This window comes from Candoia aspera, chromosome 6, assembly GCF_035149785.1.
Source record: "Candoia aspera isolate rCanAsp1 chromosome 6, rCanAsp1.hap2, whole genome shotgun sequence".
In the NCBI taxonomy this organism is placed as follows: domain Eukaryota; kingdom Metazoa; phylum Chordata; class Lepidosauria; order Squamata; family Boidae; genus Candoia; species Candoia aspera.
In genome coordinates, this window is record NC_086158.1 from 10,627,856 (window position 1) to 10,649,120 (window position 21,265).

The following is a 21,265-nucleotide window of genomic DNA, read 5'->3' on the forward strand; positions in this document are numbered from 1 at the left end:
TTTTGCCATGTATAAATAGCAGTAATAATATTTCTAAAAGGATGCAGAATTAAAGGCCAGTGGTCACCAAAAAACTAGCCTCTCAAATCCCAGTTTGCCTTCACATAGGCAAGTAACTGTGTTTAAAGCAAGGAGGCAACCTATTGGCCCCAAATTCCCAAAGGTTTAGAAGAAACAAGCCTAGGTTTTAATACAACTAAATAGCAGGGGGCCTTCACAGACATTGTAGCCTTGTACATTTGTAACACTTCACACATCGCTGCACCACCTCTGTGGCCCTTCCCCAAAAGTGCAGTCATCAACCAATTGCTTGTCTCCAATCTGTTGCAACCCAAGTTCTTACAAACCCCTGGAAATGACTTACGCCCTCTGAAATTCAGGAATACTGAAAATGGCTTGCAGTACACTGTTGGTATAGCAGCTGTTCCCCAAGTTTTTCATGCCAGTATATCCGGGGCCATACATTGGTTTCAACTTCATGCCCGATTCTTGGATGATTTCCCATTCAGAGACTCGGGGTTTTATGTCATTATCTCTCAGGCCGTTCTCTGTCTGAAAACAAAAATAAAGTTTTTAACAACTTACAAAGCCAGGATATTTAAAAGAAAAATCATACATCTTGTCTGTTTATTTATTTATTCGATTTCTGTAGCCGGCCATCTCAGCTAGTGACTCAATGGGCTATGAAAACCCATTCATTCCAAAAGGAAACATCTCTCAGCATAAAAATACCTTATTTTATAATTGCTGAGACATATATGTGACCGTGACTCCCTCTGCTGAATTACCCAAGTAACTGTAATCAATACAAGGATCCCACAGTTAAGTCACACTCTACAGCTTTGCATGGAAAATTATCTTTACACCCACAAAAACTTCCAAGTATTGCTGCAAACATTCAGCTGTGATATATGGTAAAGCTCTGAGAATAAAACTACTTCCAATCTTTTTTATATTTATTTATTGCATTTTAGATTTGTAATGTGTTTGATGTTGATGAGATTTTAACGTTTATTGTTGTAGCTTGATTTTATTGTAAGCCGCCCAGAGTCCCTCTTTTGGGGGAGATGGGCAGTAATAAAATTTGAATAATCAATCAATTAATCAATCTCATTGTTGCGGAGAGTCAGTGTAGATGCTAAGACAAGGTTCAGAAGTCTGATTTTCAAGTTTCGCATTTCATTCTGGTTTGGAGTGGTGGTTGTTTTTTTAGATTTTTCTTGAAGATAAAGCCTCTTTCAAGAACAGGTAGTTTTGAAATTCCTACCTATAACTCATGAACTCATTATGTAGCTATTAAGGAACATCACAATCTCTTTAGAAAATTTCTACATCTACAATACAGCTTACTTTAGCTGGTTGTTTTAAAGGAGAATAAAGGGTACTCTGAATTCTAGGTTAAAAACATTCTTTCAAAAGAAGTAGCGAATAATGTATCATGCAAGCACTTTATTAAGCTAGGTATATAGTAATTTCATAGCAAAATATGCAAACTTACGAATGATGTGAGGTATACATTTTCAAACACATAATATACGATGGAGCAAGTAATGGTAGGGTTTTATGTTTTCCCAAGTGGAGGATTAACTATAGTTTATTTTCTCTGCTCAGGAGCCCTGTGGTAGCACCTAGGTAAAACTTGCAATCATTTCAGCATCTGATGTAAGCTCATTTGATTATCATTTTCAGACTAAAAAGCTTGAACACAGGCCCTTGGTCCCCTTTCTCATGCACCTCCATTTTTGCTCTGATTAGAAGCTTGCCCAATGAAAAGTCGTGGAGAACTTGAAACCTTATCCTTAAGTTGACTTAACAAGGTATTTCCATAATATTCATTTTGGGAAACAATCTTTACAATAAATAGCAGCTCAGGCTAATTCATCAAGTTCACTAGACTGGTTTTTCTCTCTCTCTTGATGTTTAACACTTTAATCCTATGCATCCCTACTGAAAAAATACTTGTTCTGGGATTCAAGGTTTTTATTAAGTGTGCCTTAGCTTTTCCATTATCCACAGAGGGCATGATTTTGGATGAGGGAATTTAAATGCAGTGAGGACAGTTTAAATATCTTCTTTTCTCAGTGCTACTGATCCAAATAGGACAGGTTTAAATAAAGAAAAAATTACCAGACTTTACACCTCTTAATTGTCTTTAATATCACAGATATGTAATGGGTATATCAATAATAATGAGAAGAAAAGAGGAATAAAACCAGCTGGTTGATATACCATCCTGATGAAGCCTCACATTTCTGCAGGACAACATGGTAGCAGATTTCCATTCTTCAAAATGGAACCCTAGCTGTCCCAGAGTTTAACTAAAAGCTACAGACATACTTCAGACTAGGGTTTCTCAACCAGGGTTTTGTGGAACCCTAGGGTTGAGCGAGAGGTCACTAGGGGTTCCCTGGGAGATCACGATTTATTATTTCAAATTTGGGCAACTTCACATTAAAGGGGTAAGTTTCATGCTTTAGTTTTAAATTAAGAACACTGTTAATGCATACGTACAGGCCTGCCCATGAAACGAATATAATAATTTTGTAACTTCTGGCCTATATTTCTGCCTGAATGTTCAGGGGTTCCCCAAGGCCTGAAAAATATTTCAAGGGTTCCTCCAGGGTCAAAAGGATGAGAAAGGCTGCTTTAGAAAATACATGGGAAGATCAGTGGGCAAAAAGTTACAAAAAGTGAGGGCATATTGACAAAAAAGGTCTGGTTGTGGAGGGATGGTCTGAACCACACAACAAAATTTCTACAGGGTGTTGCTGTCATTCAGGTCACAGCAATATTTCTTTTAGAACCACAGGGGTGGGATTTTGAAGACACTGAGTAGCATGGCTATTCAAATTAAAATAAAACTCTGAGTATACACTTTATAAATCTTTATAAATATATAAATTATATAATTAGTTTTTATATAAGTATGTATAAAATTATTATACATATAATATAAAATGTAATACATAGTTTATCATTAATTATTGATAATATAGTATTAATAGATTAATAATAATGTATTATCAATATATATATAATATAATAAATAATTCTATATTAAATTATAAATATTTTAGAGGTATAGATTTTATAAGTTTTTAGGGATACTTGATGTAGCTCTCTGGACCCCGTCATCCCATCTATGTTACACTTCCTTAATGTGAGAGCATCTGATTTAGCTATTACAGATGTAACTCTTTCCTATGACTTTTTTTTTTATCCATTTAATTGTCTCTGATTCTCAGAGACTGCCTGGACAAGTCCCTGCAGTTTTCTTGGCAAGGTTTTTCAGCAGTGGTTTGCCATTGCCTGCTTCCCAGGGCTGAGAGAGACTGACTGGCCCAAGGTCACCCAGCTGGCTTTGTGCCTAAGGCAGGACTAGAACTCATAGTTCATGAGTTTCTAGCCTGGTGCCTTAACCACTACACCAAAGTGGCTCTCATATGACTTATTACATATCTGCATATATACTGGATGAGTTCAGGCAAGGATCTATATACGAACACAAAAAATCAGTTTCTGTTCAGTGGACAGGTCATATTCCATGCTTTTTTTACTTAGTCCAATACTAATCCATTTCCATTTCTTTTTTTTTTTAATGTTATCAGATCTATTTCAGTAAAAGAGCATAAACTGAAAAAATGCAGAAAGAGGGAGAGAGACAAAAGTATTTTTCACCGAGATTTTGTTTTCCTGATTTATTTGTCAAATTCGTTTGTCACGATAACCGGCTGCTTAGGACAGCTTCTTCATAAACATCAAGTCACTTACTACATGCATTTGAAGCATGTCAATTCCAAAATGAGCTAAGTGTTTGGCGATATGAGGATCCAAAACAGCCTCCTCTTCATCAAAGGAATAGACATCTGCAAAAAGAGGAACAAAAGGGCAATTCACCAAATACTACCCATCAATAGTATTTAACAATTCTGAAACTCTGAAATGGTACTATGATAATTTTCTGCCAATCTAGTTGTTATGCAAATAATCATCATGAAAAACTACCAAGTTTTCTATATTGTAATGGCTATGGCTATGTGCAATACAATTTTTTAATTAAACCATGGTTTGTATCAGCCCTTTCAGGTACTCCAGGTTAAGAAACAGGCACAGCAGAGATCCGAGAATGCTGATTATTGCAGTAAGGTAGAATAACAGAATCTTGAAAACCTGACCAAGTTTTTCTCTATCCCATGTTATACTAAACAAAATCAAGATGGGGTTATGTTGAGTTTCTTTCTCACACTTCTATCTTAGGACTATGTAATTTTTTCTCAAAGTGCCCTCTTAATGCCTTGCTCCTTCCTTCCCCACTCAAGGTCAGGTTTAAATTCCTTTACAATTTATTACTCTTAACTATGAACTATCCTGCAGATACCTAAACAATCCATGGCTTCTCTTGCCCGCTCCTAATTTGTTTTTTTCCCATCTTACCTACCTGATTCTCCCAGTATCCCAAACACATACATATACACCATTATAGGAAGGCACAACTCAAGTATGTTAGCCAATTTTCATTCACCATGCCATGAACTTGCAGAAATTGCTTTCAGATAAAAGCCTATCTGCCGAAGGAGAAGTCAAGAGCAACGGAGAGTTGAGCTTCTTCCCAGATACGCCATGAACTGGATCATAGCAACTACCACAGCGGGAACCGGCAGGATAAAGGAGTATGTGCAGAACCACTATAATCATAATTCTCTGAGCCACAGTTCCCAAGTCAAGATCCAAACATATGAGGAACCAGAACACCCTCAATGTGTCTGGCTGAGCACTCTACTGCTACCAATGAGGAAAGCTACTGAGATGGCTTTTGACTTTTCCACAGTCAAATACTTTTTGGAACTCAAAACCAAAGGCTTGAATGCTAACTTCCATCAATACAAATGAGTTCACACTTGTGGAAAAAGGCTTTCTGCCTTCCTCTTTCTTCTGTAGCCACACGGCACCTCTTAAAACGTGAGCTCCTGGGGATGGGGGATCCCTGGGCGTATTATAGGATATAATGTAGGTTATATCCCACATGGAGGTATGACATGTAGGTAAGGAAAAAGACTTTCTAGCAGAAATTCTCCACCTAATGTGGAAGGAGAAGCAACTTAAGATTCCAAGACAACTTTCAACAAATCATAAACACTGTGCAGTAGTGGTCAAAGTACAGGATTAGGACCAGGCCAATTCAGGGCCAAGCCCACCCTTCTTCATCAAAATTCACAGCGTAACTTTGGACCAAGGACTATTTCTCAGATCAAGCTATCCAACAGAGTTGTCATTAAGGAAGAATAGGGAGGAGGGAAATCTCTATATATTACCTTGAGCTCCAAGAGAAAAGAAGGGATATAAATCTAATAAATAAATAAATATTCACTCATTCATTCATTCAGGCCAGGAACAATGGGAAATTGTAGCTCAACCCATTTGGAAGTACAAAGCTGGAAAAGAATGTTTCTAGTCACTGTATCTAACTTCTACCAAGCTAGCAAAAGTACTTTCTTGCAGGAGATAGATCTTTTAATGGCCCCTGTTTGCATTTGTTTAACCCTTGCATGCTGCAAGTTACTGGGCTGCAAAATACTTTGAATTAACCTGGCACCTGTGGGCTTTATGTCTTGTCCAGGTCTGCTTTTTTATCACCGCAAATTATAGAATCTAGCTGATATGGATTTTTCTCTTGCGCCCTTAATACTTGCAAATGATCAAATAGAAAATGCTTTTGCTGTAGGGATAGAGACTCAACTACAACTGGGAATATGAACAAGAAGATCAAATATAATAATAACAAATATGTTATCATTTGTTTATCAAGATACTATCAATGAATAATAATTCATGATTATCATTAGGATATTTTTCCAGCAACAACAATAATGCTGTAAACAGCATGTCCCAGAAGATGAGTCAAAGGAAGGAATGTAGATGAACTGGATTTTTAGATCTTCTGTGACTTTTTTAATGTGTTTGCTTCGTTGCTAAAATCCCCTTAAGCTAAACAGTAGAACATAAAACATTTTATCAGGGATAGCATTTCAAATATGAACACTCTTGTGTATTGTACTTATCAGAAATGTACATTGCTTGGTGTTGGAAAAAAAGAAGCTTTCTTATTCTTCTGCCAAGAATTTATCAAGCCCAGCATTTTCCCTGCCTGTGCCCACCTAGAATGATCCTGCTGGCATTTATAGATATGCAGCATGGCCTTTTGCTGGCATTCCAATTTAATGTTTCCCACTATGTGTTATTGTTCCCCTATATAAACATGAGCTCAGAGAGGTCTCATGCTTTTTCAGTGAAGTCATGATGTCGCATGACACCCAGTCAACGTCTCTGCATCAGTGTGGCTCTAAATGGACCTTGTGTGGATATTTTTAACAATAATCAATGTCTGGTTAGAGAGAAGCAACTAAGAATACCCCCAGGCAGAACATCGTAAAACCAAGAACCCTAACGCAGCAACTCTGCAAATCGTTTGTCTCTTCTGAAGTCGCATTGAGGTCAGATTGTTGCCTTGGATCTTGTCTAAGCTAATTTGGACACAAGCCTTCATTCAGCTAGAATGCTTCACTGGAAGCCCCTGGGCTAGTTACCATCTTGGCTTAACCTAACTTACAGGGCTGCTTGGGAAAAGGAAAAAGGATATGCTATTCTGAACTCCTTTAAGGAAGAACCCAAACAAGTATAATGAACAGATTTTACATATTTTTGGCTTTTCAGAATACTTTTTAATTCATACATGCAACCCGGCTCAGTTTTTTTAAGATTCTAGCTTTAAAATGTGCTCTCCATGTAGGGGTGAGAGAGAAAGAGAGAGAGAGTGTGTGTCAAAAAATACCCTACCTTGTCTCATCAGTTTTGAAAGGTTGGGGTTGGGATTTTTTTTTTCTTTTTGACATCTAATTAGTCCCAAAGCTGATGAAAACAAGAATTAAAACTAGCAAAATTGCTAGTTACATATCCATCAACTTTGTTTGTTTGTTTGCTTATCCAATTTATATGACCGCCCATCCTTCCAAGAAACCCTGGGCAATGAACACGTTAAAAACAAGAATTTCATTAAACCAAAGGAGGGGAAAAAAACCAATAAAGCCATATTGAGACTCAGTAAAACCACACCCCATGTTAGCCTCCTGAGCCAAATGCTTGGGGGAAGAGCCAGGTCTTCCTGGTCTTGCAAAAGGCCAACAGAGCAGGGGCTGCTCATATTTCAGGAGGAAGGCTGGTATACTTGCCTTCTGGTTCAGACAAGGATATGCCCTGGTATTTGATTCGCATCAATATGTGGTTTTGTTTCTGTTTTCAACTTTTTCATCTACACTGCAGTCTGCGATTTCCTGGTGATATTCCACCCAAGTACACATCAGATCTAGCCTTGCTTAACTTGGTTAAGAGCAGCTAAATTTGTCTAAGTACTGCTTTCCACTGGCAGTGGAACAGATGGAAGAGAATGCTAAAAGGGTTGTTTTCAAGGATGAGAGATAAGATTTGAAAATATCACCTGGGCTACACAAAATGCTGTGCAGAAGTCCAGTATTTACAGTGAAATCCTTTACTAAAACTTCATATTTAGACTGAGTTCCAAAATAATTCACTGGTCTTCTTAACAATATGCTCCAGCCAAATATTACCCAAGTGACTTCAAAGCACATGTTTTGATCCCCTCTTAGCCAGATGGGAGCCCTCCAGAGCAGTACGTCAGGCACTTCATCACAAAGGGTGCATGAACAGCATTAGCATCCTCTAATAAATTTTGTCCCAATTCCCTAAGGACCCAAGGACAGAATTCACTTTGCCCTTTTCTGCTGCAACTAGAAGATCCAATGATTAATTTGCTTTGTGATGCAGCATTAATTCTGGAAGAAAATTAGGGGAAAAAGAAGGATGAACCTTAGAGAATTGCTAGCTGAGCTACAGAGCCTTTGAGAGCTGTGTGATAAACACTGCTATGTCAAAAGGCCCTGCAGACCTTTTTGTTCTAAATTTGCAGATGGCTAGGAGGTGAATACTTGCTCTCCCAATACCAGATCCATTTTTTGCAGTGATGAAAGAAGACACGAAGGACTGGAGTGGCTTTGAAGGAGAGATACGTTGGTCAACTTTGCAGCTAAAGAGTGTTCAAATTTAGGTGAAAATCCTATGAATCTGCATACTCTCTGCCTATTTTAAGTGCTGCCCAGCATCTTTTCCTTTGTTTGAAGTGCACATGCATACACTTATGTTGTTCCTCTGATATCTCTGCACAATTTGGCACATCCAGCATTTTGCTTTGGAATACACAGCAGCTAATTTCTATTTAAGAGAGTCTAAGTTCAAAAGAGAGCCAGTTCAGTGTAGTGGTTAAGGCACCAGGCTAGAAACCAGGAGACCGTGAGTTCTAATCCCGCTTTATGCACAAAGCCAGCTGGGTGACCTTGGGCCAGTCGCTCTCTCTCAGCCCTAGGAAGGAGGCAATGGCAAACCACTTCTGAAACCTTGCCAAGAAAACCTCAGGGACTAGTCCAGGCAATTGCCAGGAATCAAGACTGACTCAGAGGCACCAAAAAAGAAAGAAAGAAAGAACGTTCAAAAACATTTCAGGCACTCAACCCTCTAGCAGACCAGCATGCTTCACAGAATAAAATTAGGAAAAAAACATAAACATTATATTATATAAATTACAATTCCAATGAAAAATTGGAATATGAGATCCAGAATTCATCTCCTTGACAATACCTACTTTCCTCCTCTATTTATAGCATGAAAGAGAGATCAATAATGGGAGCCACCTGAATTCCAGTTATGCCGATGGGTTACAGAGAAAGCATCTGTACTCTACTTGGGCACTTACCTAACACCATTCTCAAAAACTATGAGGAAAAACACAACGAAGTGTAAAAAAGGCATGATTTCTCTTTATTTGCATCATTGAAACAAGGAGAAGCCAGCCTTTATAGGATCAGGATTGGTATCAACTTTGTGTAGAATGGTGGCAAAAATGGCATTTTTCTTGGCCAGGATGAGCAATTTGCCAGCCATAGGACAAATTCCCTTCCAGCTGCATGGACCTTCCAGATGCATTTTGCTGCCCCGTGAATCATCACCCACAACCCATCCACCCCGCCCCATAGATCATTCCAATTTCCAGCAGCCCCAATAAGGACTAAGATATATTAGGCTTCTAGGTAATTTTATCAAACCCACTTTGATTAAAACAAGACAAAAACAACTTCAGGACTAATGATTATCTATAGGACCATCTTTCCCACTTCCGCTTACCTGATGAATTGGGCAAGTTAATAGGGGGAAAGACGTACTCCCAAAGGATGTGCGTTTCACTCCCACTCCCCCATGATTTAGGAACATCATAAAAACACCCCACTTTCAACAAGCTTTAACTGTTAATTATATTTAAAAATTCATTTCAATTTGTTAAATCAATTTCAACTGTATTCATTTTGTTATGTCGTGTACTCTGTATTTTTATTGTGACAAGCCAAAACATGCACAAAATGGAAAATGTCTTTTGATCTATGCTCCAAACACTCTGCAGCTCAGGAGTTTAGCTGAACTGAAATCCAGGACATCTTGATCATTCCAAGCTTGGGCAAGACAAATTTCAGAAGCGTCTTGTAGAAGAGTAGCTAAGGCTGATGTGCTTTGCCCCTTTTTGCCCTCTGAATGGCCTATGCAACAGTGCTTGAACTCAAAAGTTCTCTGAATGCCCCAGTGGATTCCTCTCCCTTATCTCTGCTCAACTGTTACCGTGACCAATGGTTTTGCTATTTTCCTGCTGCCTTTCTCCTCAGAACACTGGTGCCCCACACTCTAGATCAGTGTTTCTCAAAGTGTGGTTCAAGGACCCCTCAGGTCCCACAAGACCCTCTTAGGGGTCTGCAAAATCAAAATTATTTGCCAACCTACATTGAAAAATAATACTAAAATCCTATCAAACAATTGTGAGAAGCAGAAGTTGCAGCAAATGGGTCCATTTTAATTTTTAATGTGGTAAATATCAATACAGGTAGTCCTCCACTTACGGCCATTCGTTTAACGACAGTTCAAGGTTATGAAGGCCTCAGAAAAAGTGCTTTATGACCTGTACTCGCACTTACAATCCTTGCACCACCCTTGCGGTCACGTGATTGCAATTAGGGCACTTGGCAACTGGCTCGCATTTACGACCAGTTACAGTGTCCTGTGGTCATGTGATCGCAATTTGAGATCCTTTTTGCTGGTTTCCAGCAAAAATTAGCAAAAAACATCCATTGGAGAAGCTGGATTTGCTTAATGATAGTCATAAAAAATGGTCATAAAAATGGGGTCCAGTCGCTTGGTGACTCGACCTTTGACCGCAACAACTTGCGACAGAAATTCCAGTCCCAACTGTGGTTGTAAGTTGAGGACTACCTGTAAATAAAGCCCATACAAACAAAAGCTCTTTAGGGCTCCTCCATAATTTTTAAAAGCAGGAAGGGGTCCGGAGTCAAAAAAGTTGAAGTAATACTGCTCTAGATCTTTGCCTAAACAGATCTTAACGGTTTGGCCTGGACCACCCTAACCTGACCAGTCCATGCGCATAACTTTTTGCATATCCATAGTTGTAAGTTGCTTTCAGTGTTGAAAGAAACAGGAAGGTAGGCTATATATTCAGAAGTAAACAAATATACTATCAAATCGAATAGAAAAATTCACCCCTATCTTCTTCAGTAATGTTACTGACATACAAATGTGTACAACCTCCAGCCACAAATACATTGTCTAGAGTTGTATATTACGGAAAGGTAATTCCAACCGCTACGTCGCAATCAGGTACAAGGGGACATTCTCATTTAAGCTTTAAGCCTTCGAATAACATGGAATATGTAAACAATACCTCTGCCAGCACCATGCAAATGCACAGAGACTATCCAGAGAAGTATCTCGGCTGAGAGCTATAGTCCAAAACCAGGGCAACTAACCATCAGTAACCTGTGCATTTGTTACCATCTCCCAATGTTCACAATTATGTGGGTGAAAATTTATCTGCCCCCAAGCATCCAGCAATTTTGCCTAAGGAATTCTCTCAGTGGACGCTGCCAGACATATAAAAAGGTGTCCCTAGATTCAAGCTTAAGTTCTGGAAACTACATGGGAGTGTCCACACCGTTTTCTTAGCAACAATATAGGAATACCTTGCTTCTGCATTTTTAGGAATTTTTAAAAAGCTCCTAGTCTAGTCTACACCCCTGGGATTTCCTGCAGAACTTTTTCAAGATTAGCCAAGATGCTGTCATCTGGCAAATCCACTGGCAGGTATCTCTATAGTGCGAGTGCAAAACAAAGTACAGATATCGGAAGGCTGCTGATGTATAATAGGTCATCAACACAAGCTTTCACTAACCTGCACCATCAGGAGTAATTGTTCCGAGCTTCACTGCTAAGGGATAACCCATCTCCTTGTAATGTTCCAGCGCATGTCCGTTTCCTCCGCTGCCATCAAAGAACCATTTGCCGCAGGATATTGACCCGTCGGTAAGATTTAGCCAAAGATTCTCCCGCAAGTCACACTTGGAGCATTTCCAGCCACTGCAAAACAAATTGCCGCAGTTAAACAGCCCGCATGAAGTCAACTCCTGCCTCAGAACCACCAGGGACTGAGATAGCAAGACACCACCTCCTTTTTCTATTATTTTAGGAAATCCACCCCACTAATCTTTCAAAACTTTAGTTCTCTATTATAGGTTACTTAAAAAGCGCCATCAACATATATATGGGATATGGGATAGTGGGCCTTAAGGCATGTTTAATCTACATTTCAGAAGTGAGTTGGGAGGAGGGATAGAAAGAGAGAAAAGGGGGAATAAATGTGAGTAAGATGTCCTCTCCTGAATATTCCTTACCAATACAGAGATTAAAGCAGCTTGCTGATAAAGAAAATCATGATCTATTAGAAACTATATTTAAAAAAATACCTATAACGGACTGCAGTGCACTTCAGAATCGTTGAATTAACTTTCATGTACTTTACACAAGACAATGAACGGATTAATGCTGCAAATGTTTCTAAAGAAATGTAAACAGCTGCAGACAGACACTTGAATAGTCGCTAGGCAGATAGAAAATGAGTGGAACAGAAAGTAAGATAACTTTTGATTTAAAACTAAAGCCAGATATCTACATGACACAAAGGAAGAAAAAATCTCAGCCAGTGGCTGTGATCTGGCAGATCTTACCCAAGACCTTGGCTCCTTTAAATTACCAGATATTGTTTGATTGCATTTCCTTCCAGCACAGCCATTGGTCAGATATGGAAAAACCCGTAGAACCACAGTATTTGAAGGGCTAAAAATGTCTCGGCTTTGTTCCATATGCCACAACGTGTCTGAATCATTAGGACATGCTGAACTTTCTACCTTATTCTAATTTTTACATCATCTGCCCTATCCTATCCCACTTCAACTGGCAATAGATGCCAATAGCAGTCGAAGGGAGGAAAAAATGTCTTCAAGATACCTGAAGTCACAACCAGAACCAGTATCTGCAACAATCTGGTTGAACCTGAACAAGTCAAAATCGCATTATGATTTTAGGAGTAATTATTTTTATACTAAACACATATTATTTACCTATTCAAGGGAACAGGAGTACGTTTTGTCCCCCAGCCATCATAAGTCAGAGTCTCAAGTGTACAGAAAAAAAAGCAAAATGGGAGTTTCACCCCTCCCTCATCAGTTCAGAAAGTGACAGCTCTGTATTCCCTATCTGTGCCAGGAGCCCTTTGGAGTATCCACCAGAACAGCTTCCTTGTCAGTACCATTCTAATCAGCAGTACTTCTGGACATGTTAGCAGAAGTCTACCTCAGTCACACTTCTTCAAACCCTTGTTCGTAGAACCTGGGTCATCCAAGTTCCAAAGCATGCATGCTACCTCTGAGCTTTGCCTCCCACAACCTGTCCAACATCTACCATCCTGTGATACCTTACAACTGCTTCCTAGACTTTGCCATCCCCACACCTTCCTCATTATGTCATGCCTCATCCTTGCCCAGAATGAGATCTGCTCTTACATTATGGGGTGGTGGTGTATAGATATAGATATAGATATAGATATAGATATAGATAGATATATAGATAAGATAAAGCTTAGGAGCTCTCTCCCATACAACACTCACATTCAGGCAGTTGTAAAGGTAGCAAGTATGGCAATGACCAACAATGCCATTTGTTGAGATGGGCGGCTATAGAAATCGAATGAATGAATGAATGAATGAATGAATGAACGAACAAACACAAATCTACGTACAGTGGCAAAATTGACAGGGCAACTGATTCCCATAAGTGAAGTTGTGTCCTTTGGACCCTCAGAATCCCCTCCTCCACATATTCCACAATGTTGTATGTACAGTTTGTAGACTGTATGACTCAGAAAACTAAAAGCTGAGCAAAGCCACAATGAGGAGAATACACAAAGATTACATACCTTTTTTTTTGTACAGAGGGGGGCAGCTTATGCAAATGTTTTGTCTTGGGAAAATAAGATATTAAATAAAAGGGTGACATTTTCCTGCATTAATTTGCCCATCAGAAGTTATTCACCCTGATGACTAAATGAAATTTCCACGTTCAGAGGTAGGGTCAACTCAGAGAGAGTAGGGTGTTACCGCCATTGTGTTCCCCAAAGGCTGCGTCAGATTGGCTAATACAAGAGTGGCAGTTGGATCACATGGGCTCTTCGATTCACCCACTAATTCACTTCTTCGGGTAAGAAACACAACCACCTCACCTTGGTGGAATCCTGACCCCATTGTCCAATTGCACCAGAGTGTTGGCATGTTTTGAGACTTGCAGCTCTTCTTCCCATGAATCTGGGTCTTGTTTTCTGTATGGAGATTTCGAACTGAGGACTGCATCACAAGCTATTGTCACCTGGAGTGGAAGGAAAATTCAACTGGATATCAAAGGAAGGCAGAGTGATCATTGGGTTTGTTCTGTCCTGCTTTTTATTACTGGATTGTAACCAAGAGCACCAGCAATACTATAACCCTCAGGTAGCCCTCTGGAGTATCCGTTTCCTACACATAATCTCAGTAATCCTTTGAATTGTTGCATAAATTACACTGACTGCATCAAGAAACTGCAGGTTAATAGCGGAATTAAGGTTGAGAAACGCTGACATGCTTCAGGTTATCTTAGTGACTTCAACAGAGAAGTAAAAATTGGTATCAGTGAATCTGTCATTCACAATACACACAGTCAGCCAGTTACTTTAGAGGGCAAAAAAGATGGAACAGAGTTTGCAAGGATTTCTGAACACCTGCCTACATAGAAGGACCAATGAAATGTCACTTCCTTTCTCTGTCTCTGCTGAAATGGCAAAAACCTGAGATGCAGCAGAATAGAAACTATGGGTAGGGTTGTCCAACATCCAATTCAGGTCATGAAAATAAATCTCTGTGCTCAAAAATACTCTCCAGACATCTTAAACTGTACGGATTTGCTCACATTGCCCTGCTGACCTTTGATGCTAACTCCATGCAGACCTTTGATGCTAACTGGGAATTCTCAGAAACACAGGTTTTGACCTATAAAGACTTGGCACCCAGGTATCTGCAGGACCATCTTCTTCTACCTGAATCAGACTATCCAGTATGTTCTTCCTGGGAGAAGCTTTGGGTCATATCCAGCTTTTGTGAAGCAACAGAAATGGAGGCCAGGAGGTGCTGTTTCTCAGTTAGTGCTCTAATGTGGCAGAATACTTTCCCCTAGAAAGTATTCTCAGCCTTTGCAACTTTAAGATGTGTGGACTTCAACTCCCAGAATTCCACACATCTTAAAGTTGTCAAGGTTGAGAAACACTGCCTTAGAATTAAGGCTTGCTCCATCCTTTCTAATGTTCAGAAGCTACTGAAGAAAACTTTTCCACATAGCATTGGGTGGAATACTTTGTTCTCACCATCTTTAATTTATTTTGCTTTAAATTGATTTATTTCATTTGATTTATGATGTGTTTTATGTTAGCAGATTGCTAGGAAAGCCTTTGGCCCAGGAGAGATCAGAAAAGTCACACACCAGGCATTTCTATAAAAAATAATTTTATTTACAGAAAGCAAACATATTTAAAAGCTTCTGCATTCTTACAGGCTCTCAGTGAGAGCTGCTTAGCTCTCTACATGCCTACACAGAAGGGAAACTGAAACTAAAACAAGTCCAGGCAAGTTCTTCTCCCCAGGTGCAAAAATTAACATCCGAAAAGAGGACAATTAAATTCAACCTCTTCACCCGGCCAAAATGATTAGTTATCATAGTAACCTTAATCTGTAGTAGAAAACATATTAACATTTTATTTATTTCTCATCATCACTATTTTTATCATTTATCCTTGTATTGTTGCCACTTTGATTAGTTATTGTTTTAATTTAGTTATACTTACTGCAGACATAGTTGATGATTGTTTTTTTAATTCACTCTGGTCTGTATTGACAAAGTGGTATGAGAATAGAATAATGTAATTTTTTAAAAAAATAGATGCCAGAAGCTTGCAGTTGACCATCCTTGCGTGACCCTCTAGCAACTATAATAATTGGTATTGGCAGTAACATGTCTATACAAGTGTTTCCTGTATGCTGAAATAGCCAATTGGCTTCCTCAACCCACAAAGTTAGTTTCAATCCCATTCTTTGCTATCCCATTCTCTCATTCACTCACCAGTGCTGGCAACTCTTCTATGTTGGGTAAAGGAATTTCATAGTGGTCTGGAAATATGACAAGTTTAGCTTCATCCTCATATTCATAATCATCGTTATTTAAATCGCTGTTAGATTCAAGATCTGTCGAGAGAGAAAAAAAATAGAGCATTAATGGAGCAGAAAAATAAGCATTAACTAGGTTAAGGCTGCTCAAGCAGATGTCTCTTTAGTCCTGTAAAGAATTGGTAACGACATATGTGATGATAGAATGTTTTCACCAACAACTGAACCACTCATTTATGGACACAGAGGTGAAGTGAGAAAACACACATCCCAAGTCATCTGCAGCAAACACTATATGTCCAAATCCTTCTGAGCACCCATCCTAGCTTTACCTCCGTTTAGCTCTTGCCTAATGACACCCTATTGTTCCTCACTGTTCCTCAACAACAGTAAGGCCCATTCCACATGCAAGGCATATACCAATCTGAGATCGGGGTCACAGCCTGTTGATATCTATCTATCTCTCTATCAAATTTGTCACCACCCATCTCCTCCCACCAGAGGGGCATTGGGCGGTTTACAACAAGATAGTCAATTAAAACAGTAAATAAAATACAATATATAAAAATATAAATACCCTTAATAAATAGATATAAAAATAAGGATAGGATTTAGCTCTTGTTCCAGAGGAAAGGAAAGTTGCACAACACTTTTTCTAGAGCTCCACAGCAGGGCAGCTTCTTATTAGCAGAAACCTCTACCTCTTTCTGTCTCCAGTCTCAGGAATTCTCATCTCTATCCAGAAGCCAAGGAGTTATAATGCCTTGGTTTCTTTTCCTGTGGAACAGCTGAGCAGGCTTGGTTTTTAGCTCCCTCCCACAAAAAGCTAATATGGGGGAAAAGGAAGGACAAGGATGGGGAAATGTTTTGATGCCCACCATCGCGAGGTGGCTGAAGGAAACACTGGCCCGAGCAAGGAAGGGAAAGTGAGGCCAGCTGCTGGATATTCAAAAGCAATGAGAAAATAATCATCATGGTAAGTGGAGGGGTGAGAATCTAAAATGACATTTGATTTTGAAGGGAGCTCTAAGAGGCCTCATGCACACTTTGTCCCATCTAGACTTGTGAAACCTAAAAGTCCTACCTAGCCTGTTTAGCAATGGGAAACGTGGGATAAAATTCACCCATTAAAAGCAACAATTCCTTTCTTATTACTGGTTTCGATATATGAAAGCTGCAAATCCATTATGAAAGGTGCAAATCAATGTTGTTGTTCATTCGTTTAGTCACTTCCGACTCTTCGTGACTTCATGGACCAGCCCACGCCAGAGCTTCCTGTCGGTCGTCAACACTTCAATATTTGTTCTTGCACACAAACGACCAAATTCCAACAAAGATTATCTCCAGCAGGTTGGAAAGAGGCCAGGTAGATAACCAGGGTCTTTAACCACTGAGAAAAAAATAGTCAGTGGGGGGAAAAAACAAGTCTCCTCAGAAAATATCAGCTTATTATAGAGAGTGGACTATTTATTACAGACATATCCTTGGTTTATCTCCACGAATGTTCAGATAGTGAAAATGGCACTCTATACTTTATCAGTGTTAAGTGCCTTGTATGTTAGGTGAGACTGAGAAAGAACCACTGGTCCAAGGCAACCCCAAAGCTTCATGGTTGGAAAATTTCAGTTCAGTTCAAGCTTCCACTTAGTCCCTTCTCTATGAAACTTTTGGTTCTCAAGACCAGATCACAATGAGAAATAGTCTAGGGTACTGGTTATGATGTTAGACTACTAAGATTGGGAAGATGCAGGTCCAGGCCCACCGGTAGTGATTAAAAGCTCAATAGGTGACTTTGGGCCATTCACTTTCTCTCAACCCAGTCTATCTCATGAGTTTGTTGTTGTAAGGAAAAATTGAAAGAGGCAGTGCTCTGCACACTGCTTTGAGCTCCTGAAGGAAATGTAATAATAAAAAATCAAAGTATTTATTCCAGGCATTTTGCTCTGCCACCCATTGATCCTGCTTGCATTAGAGAAACATGAAGACAAACTTCCATGAAAATTAGATTGTAGCAGAAATTAGCCTGCAGCTATATCTATAAATACAAAGAAGCCTACAATTAGAGCAGCAATTAATAAAATCTCAAGGCTTATATGGAGATATCTCTCAGTTAACATTCTCCAATATAGAATCCTTCAGATCTCTAAAGACCACAATTCCCACAATCCCTAGCCAGCCAATAGCCATGCTAGCAGGGAATATAAGAGTTGTGGCTGTAACATATCTTGAAGTAACCAAGTTTGTGAAGGCTGCTCTAGATAATTCCTATTCATAGGAGGAATTTCATGGAGAATAGAATACAGGCATACTGTATAACCTTGATTTAAAATGATACTTGTGAGTTCTTTAAGGATTTGTCATCATCATCATCACCATTTTTAATTTTTTTTTTCAGAATCCGAAACAAAATACAGATAGTCCTTGCTTACTGACCACACATTCAGCAACCATTCAAACTTGCAATGGTGCTGAACAAATGGTAGTTACGACCGGTCCTTGGAGTTATGGCTGTTGCAACATCCTTGTGATTGCTACAACATCAGTTGTACCATCCCTTGGTCATATAGTCACCATTTACAACTTCTTTGCTGGCTTCTGACAAGCAAAGTCAATGGGGAAGCCGGCAGGAGGTTGCAAACGGTGACCACATGATGTCCACGCTTAATGATTAATGGTGATTTGCTTAATGACAGCAACTGGGACTGCCGTGAAGTTGCGCTTTATGATAATGTTGCTCTGCAATGGCAGTTCTGGTCCCAATTGCCGTCATTAACCAAGGACTACCTGTATTACAGTGCACTAGAAAAAGTAGAATCGGAGGGTTAAATATTAATTTGATGGCCATTCTAAACAATATCCTGGGCAGAAGAGAAAGGACAGAGGAAACAACTATTATTTATCTCCAATTAGATTCCTGCCTTCCAGTTTCACATCTTGGGCTTGTCTGCTTGCCAGTCCTTTGATCAGGAGGTGCCCTCCTCTCCTCTTTCCTCCCAGCCAAGTTCACTGGGGTTTGCTGACAGATGCCACACAGCTGCTGCTTCCTTCCATGGCGCTCCTTTCCCACCATCCTCTAACAGAGCACAAGGAGACCCTGAATTGTGATGCCCTTCTCCAGCAGAGGCAGATGGAGGAAAATCAGTGGGGCAAACCCCTGGGAATCAACAGCTGCAGCCCCACTTGTATGCCACTGAGGCTTATCTGTTTCCTCCCAGTGACTTCCCCACAGCTGGAGAGCAGGGGGACAGCAGGACAGGGTGATGTCTCTCAGCCAACCCAGTAGAACTTGGCAAGAGGGGAAGGTGCCTTCCCTTGAGGAAGGTGGACCACCATCTCTACCCAAGTGGTAGGGACAAGGTATAGAGAGTAAGGGTGTCAAACTTGACAGAAATATGCAAGTATGTTTACATAAGCAAAGAGGGCTGAAACATTCATTAAGTTCCAGGAAACAAGTTAATATTCTGAAGCAGTTCAGGCAGGCACCTCCTTGATTCACTGGGGTCTAAGAAGGAGATGAGATATAGCACAATCAGACTTGCAGTACTGACCCAAAATACAATAGCATCACTTTTCTTCACATTTTTAGAGAAGACTATGCAATCACATGCTTTTCCAATATTATTAGGAAGAGTTCTTAAAGCATGTCTTATTACTTAATTGGGATTTAAAGCTCGGTGATAGGAGTTGTAGTCTAGCAACATCTGGTGAGTTATTCATCGTCTAATTAGAAAGGGCTAATTATTTAATCCAATAACACTAAGTTCTCCTGAGTAGAAATCCCCTTCTCCGTCTGTTCCCCATTTGTGATGAAACAGTAGAAGTAGCACATGTATATATGTATACTTCCACGTTATACGAAATAACTATGTAGTTCTCGAGAAGCCTTTACACTTGTATGACCCAGGAGTTATTCTGAATAAAGACTTCTTTTCCAAAATTGGCAAGCTCCTCAAAGTGCCTACAGATAATCCTAAGAGCCTTGTTCCATTTTCCTTTCATAGAAGTTCCACTGCCACCAGCCAATCCCATTAAGAGAGATTTAGAAGTTCCAAAAGAAGAGAATCTCTGTAGCTCAGGGTTGAACTGTGGAGTCCTTGGTGCTCTCTGAGCTTGGTTGTTTGCTTGCAGACGTTTCATTACCCGACTAGGTAACATCATCAGGCACTGATAAATATAAATGATTCTACATTTCCGGGTAATGAAACGTCTGCAAGCAAACAACCAAGCTCAGAGAGCACTAAGGACTCGATGGATTTAGAAGTGCTAATGTGAAGTGCAGAGCCTATTTCCCTTCTAAGGGGCTGGAAGCTCTCTGAAGCTGAATCAGAATTCACAATTAAAACTGGTGCCGTCATCAAGAGAGGTACCACCAAATGGCACAAGAAAGAACAGACCACGGCGGGCAAAGCAAAATAAGGCATGGTGTCAGCCCACAAAGAGTGAGCTGAGGCAGGGACCATGCACAGGAGAGAGGAGTGAGAAGCTGTTATTTTGGGGCAAGCTCTCTGTGGAGGAAATTTCCTTCGTCTACCATCTGGTCAAGCTGAACAAGCGTCACTTCTAGTGTTAGACGATGACAAATGCTCATCACCAGCTGACTGAAAACAGCAGCTGTGCCCTGGCTTCAGGCAGACAGAGAAGCTGTGAAGTTGACATGCTGGAGGGGAAAGGAAAAGAAAGCTGTGCAACTAGACATGCCCAGATCAGGTTTAGATGTTGCTAACTGAATGTGCTAATTATAGCAGGATTATTAGATCCTGAGTTGGGCTCCCAAACAAGAGGACCGTTGCATTCGAGCAAGGAAAAAAAAGTAAGATACATTCTCACATAGAAAAACAGAAGCCAGTCACTCCTGGCACAAGGGTCCCCAGGTTGTAAATTCTTCCATTTTCTGCAGTTCCATCCTATTTCTACAAGAAAAAAAAGCCAGGGATTGTGAGCCAGTCCTGTGTGGAAACTGAGTAAGACTGCCGGCAACTAAGGATCTCCCAGTTTTAAGTTGTATTATTAATTCATAAACAGCCCGCCATTCTTTCAAAGACTTCAAGATTTCATAACTGATTCTCTTCCATTGTTGCCCTGTTCATGGACTCCTGAGATGGCTTGGATGAAAGAGAAGCCGTGGGCCCGAAGACCACGTTGTGAACTGAGTAGGGATTAGAATCTGGGTCTTCATGATCTCAGTCCAGTACTTTCATCCAGGTTTCCCTAATCTGGCATGTTGGAATAGAACTGCAATGAGTTCAATATTGTTGAAGACTAGAAGAACTGCTCTGACTGCTTTACCACAGTTGTTTTTAAAATTAATCTCAGCTAGAAGTTGTAAACCAACATCCTTCAGTTCTTCCAGTTCTAACAACATTCATCCAAAATTCCTATCTGGTAATACTTTTACTGGGACCAACGAAACTTCCACAAAGAAATGTGCAACCTTTGGAGCTCTCCTAAACTCTCCTAAACACTCTGTCTAAAATCACAAAATTAAAGCAGCAATTAACAAAACCAACCCTGAGATACCCTCACAAATGCACACCTTCCAGCAGCTCACGCTTATTAACACTTAG

The 21,265-nt window shown here is 39.9% G+C and overlaps 1 protein-coding gene across 3 annotated transcripts in view; it reads right to left on the reverse strand.

The window, feature by feature from the left end:
• The window catches only part of USP13 (ubiquitin specific peptidase 13), a 107,182-nt gene that overhangs the window by 31,206 nt on the left and 54,711 nt on the right, over positions 1-21,265 (reverse strand). For all 3 annotated transcript variants that reach the window (XM_063306409.1, XM_063306408.1, XM_063306410.1), the window contains exons 4-8: positions 15,658-15,779; positions 13,736-13,878; positions 11,354-11,538; positions 3,772-3,866; positions 365-552 (exon numbers count right to left, since the gene is read on the reverse strand). In XM_063306409.1, coding sequence (XP_063162479.1) covers positions 365-552; positions 3,772-3,866; positions 11,354-11,538; positions 13,736-13,878; positions 15,658-15,779 — 733 coding nt within the window. The remainder of the gene's footprint in view (positions 1-364; positions 553-3,771; positions 3,867-11,353; positions 11,539-13,735; positions 13,879-15,657; positions 15,780-21,265) is intronic.